General features: G+C 38.8%; 1 protein-coding gene across 1 annotated transcript in view; it reads left to right on the forward strand.

The window, feature by feature from the left end:
- Window positions 1-5,740, forward strand: part of LOC111868229 (origin recognition complex subunit 2) — a 23,695-nt gene that overhangs the window by 12,614 nt on the left and 5,341 nt on the right. The window contains exons 8-9 of the mRNA XM_023858676.2: window positions 1,317-1,550; window positions 4,346-4,556. Of these exons, the coding sequence (XP_023714444.1) occupies window positions 1,317-1,550; window positions 4,346-4,551 (440 nt within the window). The 3' untranslated portion in view covers window positions 4,552-4,556. The remainder of the gene's footprint in view (window positions 1-1,316; window positions 1,551-4,345; window positions 4,557-5,740) is intronic.

The following is a 5,740-nucleotide window of genomic DNA, read 5'->3' on the forward strand; positions in this document are numbered from 1 at the left end:
GTCCAGAGAAGTGGCGCACGAACGACTGGGTACTCCACCATGACAGCGCACGACCGCATATGGCTTACATTGAGCAGGAATTTTTGGCTAAAAACAAGATGGCAGTTGTTCCTCATCCACCGTACTTGCCAGACTTAGCTCCATGTGACTTCTTTCTCTTCTCCAAGATGAAACTCAAGTTGAAGGAGCGAAGATATGATACAGTTGAGGAAATTCAAGCGGAAACACAGACGGTACTAAACACCCTAACAAAGAAAGACTTCCAGGATGCATTTCAAAAGTGGCAGAGACGCTGGGATCGGTGTCTGCGCTCCCAAGGGGACTACTTTGAAGGCGATGGTGCAGAATAAGATCTAGGTAAGATGTAATAGTTTTTATTAATATATTTCGGGAACTTTTGGATTGCACCACGTATATACTTCATCTGTAAGGAAAAAAAATTGCTGCATGTTCTTATTATATGTACATGATCCAGCAATAAATTAGAATGAAATTTATGCAGGAATTAATATTCTAGGATTGCTTCTGTTCAAATATGATTTGAGATTAAATTCATTCACCACACCCCAATTTATTTTGGTCTTTCTGAAAAACTAATTTGATAGGAGTGCAGCTTGTACAGAATGTTTGTGGGGGTCTCTATTTTTCTGTCTTGTCTCCAGATATATCTAAAAGTAAATTGTAAGTTTGTCTTTTTGTTGCTCCTTTCAAAATTATTTTTATGAATGCTTTTTTATATTTCAAATGTGGAATTTAATCAAAAATTGTCTCATGAGATTTGAGGTTCTCACAGGAGTGGCTATGATCTTCTGGGTTGTAACGCTGTGTACTTTGGAGAAAGCCCAGCATTTCAGAGGAACATAGCTCCTCCAAGACATGGGCTATCTGCAAATACACGGTGTTACAACCCTTCACCAAGAAAGCACAGAACGTAAAGCAAAAATTTGAATAGGTACAAAGTATGTTATCCAATTGGACTGACAGCTTTTGAACACTGACCAAGAGACATTACTTTTTGTTGATTCTGATGAATATGTACAAGAACGTATTTCACTAATTTTGCCACATTCCTGCAAATTCTCGTCATTATATCGATTGGAAACATCTCTTAATCATTATTTATGTAATCCATTCTCACTTTTTCCTTAATAAGATGAAGTAATTAATCTTCTGTATGGTTTATGCTTAAGAATACAGTGGTCTGTAGTCCTCTGTCATATGCATGAATATTTGAGGAACAGAATGTGTGAAATTGAAGTTTTTGGTTCAAATTAGTCTTCAGTGTCTTGAATATTCAATTTTTGGTTTTATTGCAGTCTGGGATCATGCAAAACTAAGTCGGTACAACTTTGTTTGGTGGGATGTCACATCTCTGCAACCTTACACAGGAGAGACACAGTTTGAGAACTCATTGCTAGTGCAGAGGTCTGGTGGCCTGGCATTATCATCCCTGTCCAATGTGTTCCATTCCCTGACTACTAATGCACGCAGCATCTTTATCATAATGGTACGCCATCAGCTGAAAAACCAAAAGGATCCAACATACTTAGGTATGAATCATGCAACTAGATCCCAACAGCTTGATTGTAGATGCGTCAGACACTTAGTCGCCGCTTGGTTGTAGAGGGGGTGACACTGAATCCCTTGATTCTGTGGCCTTTAATGGGCATTTAAAGGAACAGTGTAACCACAATAGAATCAATATGAGAATGCCATTATACTGGAAAAATCATTGATACTGTCATTTTGTTAATATTACCTGCATGGAAAAAATTTCCATAAAGTGGCAACTTTTTTTTTCTGTCCTTTCATTTATAACACGCGTTTCCTAACTAGCCACTACTTCCCTTCCATGACTTTTTGCACTGACTGTACTTGCAGGTTATCTTCCCATAGTGTTTATAACCAGTAATCCATAAAGGTAGATTTAACTCACCCTCTGGGCCCCTCTATTCTCTAGAAGAAAATCAGCACTCAAGAATCTTGAGTTCTGTATATCGGAATAGAGAATTTACTCAATTCTTGAGGCAGAAGTGCTCAGTTTGCTTGAGCATCATTTTAATGCATGATCAAGAAACGCTGATTGTCTCCTCAAAATGTTACATAGTCACAATAGGAACAGTGTTTTTAGGACCATATTTACCATGACTTGCTGGCTTAAAGGTTGAGTCCCCTCCAAATTTTAGACAGTGATCCATCTATAATGCAACAATATCAAACAATCCATAAACTAAAAATTACAACAAGAAATGACTAAAGTACACCATAAACAACAACACAAAATACATGAGTTAAGTAAATAACTAAAAAACATAGGACACAATAACACAAATTACAAGAGAGTATAAAATAATACAAATATACAGTTCACAGGTGAGGAAATACAACTATTAAGTAAAGGGTTAAAATACAAATACCCGCCCATGTGGAGGCAGGTTCGAATACCTCCACCGCGACCCTGTGAGTCATAGGAGGCAACGAAAAGGGAAGTCTCAAATTTGAGAGAGTAATATACGGTCTCAAGTACCAAGGGACTTGGACCCGAGGACTGTGCTGGCAAGGGCTAGCAGCATATACAAAAGACAGACCCGTCCTCTCGTTAGAGAGGGTGCCCACAGAAAACAGGACCATAACCGTCAAACAATAATAAAGATCTGGTCGCAAGCCCCAGATGGGTGCTTTATGCCAAGACAGACTGGCCGACTGACCGTCGGTCATAAAATGAGACTCAAACACAAAAGATTGATTAAAATAGTAGCTCTCGAAGCAGAAACAGCAATAAGTCAGTTAGTAGTGATGGAACAGAATTACTATAGATACATGGTTGGCTCCAATGCAGTAGGATGCTGTGTTATAATATACGAGGGGGTACCCAAAAGAAACCGAACTTATTTTTTTTTAAACTTATTTATTCAAATTTTAAGCACAAACCTTCAGTCCCCTTCAAAGTACTCTCCACTTACACTAATACACTTGTCTAGTCTTTTATTCCATTTTTCAAAACATTGTCTAAATTCATCTTTTGAGATGCTTGACAGTGCCTCTGTCGTTTTTTCCTTCACCTCAGCAACATCAGCAAAATGCTTTCCTTTCATGTCTCTTTTCATTTGAGGAAACAAAAAAAAGTTTTCATCATTTCGGGACTCTTCTTTCAAAGCACAGCATGCTTCCACGCGACCTTGTTTTTGTTCAGCAGTCAGCAGTCGTGGCACGAATTTCGCAGCCACCCTTTTCATTCCCAAATCTTCTGTCAAAATTCGCTGAACTGAGCTCCAAGTCACTCCCGACAGCTCCACAATTTCTTCAATGGTCCGTCGTCGATCTTCCTTGATGATTTCACGAATTTTTTCAACATTTTCATGTGTTCAGGCCATTGCAAAAACGACGATCACACAAAACAGCTGTCACTATAAACTCTGCCAAAACTAGTCCTTACCTTCTGAAGCAACGGTAGTCGGCTTATCGACTCAGGAATGTTAGCTCTATGCGCTCATAGCGGCAAAACGCGGTACTACAAAAGCTCTGCCCACAAAAAAATTAGTTCGGTTTCTTTTGGGTACCCCATCGTATAGAGAGTGATGTCTATCACCATGATGTTATCTGAACAGCAACCAGAAGTGTATGTATGTAGTGTGAAGTAATATGTTTCTGTGAATTTGCTGCCTCGTCGAGAAGCAAAATATGGAGGTGATATGGACTGACTTCTTGTTGATGTTCACCATTTTGAAAATAAAGGCAAAATATGACCAGTTGTTCAAAATTCTACCCATGAAATTTCCTGTAAAAACTAAGGAGAAGTCATGAAAATACATCGCATACTATCTAAATATGTACATATGTTGTGAATTCATATAAATATTATGTTTTTGGACATTATCCATCATCTTGTCTTTATCTAAAAACCATCCTGTTTATTTTTCAAAACACGTTTCAGGGACTGGATTCTGTCTCCATCTTCAGGTAAAACCTACTCAGTTGGGCCCCATTGATAGAGCTAGTCCCTATCTCCAGTCCAGAGATAAAGACAAAGACGATGGATAATGTCCGAAAAAATAATATTTGTACTAATGTACCATTGTCACAAACTTTTAGATCTTATGTTGTGAATTATTCAAAGACACATCAAAGGAAACCTCCATTAGTCTCCAAAAAGTGTAATTAGACTGTTGTGGAATCCCTTGCTTTCCTGACACTAACAGAAAGAGGAACAAGAAAGAAACGAGTAGTTATTGCTCCTAAAGAAATGTTGGAGGAACCATGAATTCTTTTTAATTATTTTTTATAGAAGTTTCTTTGAATGATTTCTGCTCCATTTATTGTCTTCACTGTACAAATTATTCTGCAGGCTTGCAATTCAAAGACCTCTACTGGTCTGCAAGAGAAGCTCTTTTGGTAAGTTCAGATATTGCACTTCGGGCTCAACTCACTGAGTTCCTGGACCATAAGCTGGTACACAAACGTCGCAGCCCAGATGGATCAGAACTCCTTCAGGTTCCTGTAGATAGCACAGTATTGCAGCACTTCTTGGAGCAAGTGGAAGGGGACCCATAACTAAGGCATGTATTCAGTTGTAAGAAAATGCTGATATAAATAAAACAAGATAGAATGCGGATGGAGAGGTCGGACTAGTTGAAACCCATAGACAGACAATGTCAGACACTGAACACATAAATCAGAATATTTAACAGGGTTGCATCACCTGCATTGTCCCTAATCCTAATATTCTGTTGCTTAGTGATTATGACCTGTCTTTATAGTGCTGTATACAGGGTGTTTCACGACTTTAGGGCATAACTGCAGGAGGTGATTTCCTAGGTCTTTGTGATCAAAAAAGTTCATATAAACGTGTGTCCGATTTTGGACGGTTATGGAATTATGACCTTTTTTCATTCCCGTACACGCCCTCGTATGAACCGCGTCTGTCAGTTAGCAGGTCGCTATCTTTAGCCAGCTACAGACAGAGCGTTCTCGTTGGTATGTCTGGCGCGGTTCACAACCGAGCAGCAGCCTGTGTTGCGGCCGGCAGTGACATTTTCGAAAATCAGCTTTAAGCACCAATCAATTCAAATTAAAGGTAATTTCACAAAGTTTACTTTACATTCATACTTTAAATGTATCATTTATTATTTTGTTCCATTTATTGTCAGTAATCGTTACCTTCTATTCTGAGTTTAAAACGGTCATAACTCCATAACCGTCCAAAATCGGACACATGTTTATATGAACTTTTTTGATCACAAAGACCTAGGAAATCACCTCCTGCAGTTATGCCCTAAAGTCATGAAACATCCTGTATATAGGAGTTGGGTTAATTATCACAACAAATATTTATTTATTTTTAGTATCATTCATCAATCCATTCAGGTACATAACCATTGGATATAGAAACTGTCAGTAGATTACATTGATATATTACATAAGACTGTCTTAACATAAGATGAATAACAATTAAAATATATATACAGTGTGTCCCAGGAGGAATGGACCAAACTTCGGGAGGGTGTTCCTTATGTTAAAGTATGCTGATATAACCCAAAACACCTATGTCCAAAGTTGAACGGTTACGGAGATAATGGCCCGAGAAAAGTGTGGTCTTCTGGTGGGTCCACGCACTATACCTGTCAGCTGGCCTGCCTTCTCTGTTTGTCCTTGAGTGTCGTGATTCACACTAGCCGTAAGCTCATGGGCTACCTACAGAGTACGTTGTGGCGGGGGTGGGGTTTGGTGTGTGGTGGGTTTG

The sequence above is a fragment of the Cryptotermes secundus genome, unplaced genomic scaffold, assembly GCF_002891405.2.
Source record: "Cryptotermes secundus unplaced genomic scaffold, Csec_1.0 scaffold364, whole genome shotgun sequence".
NCBI lineage: Eukaryota > Metazoa > Arthropoda > Insecta > Blattodea > Kalotermitidae > Cryptotermes > Cryptotermes secundus.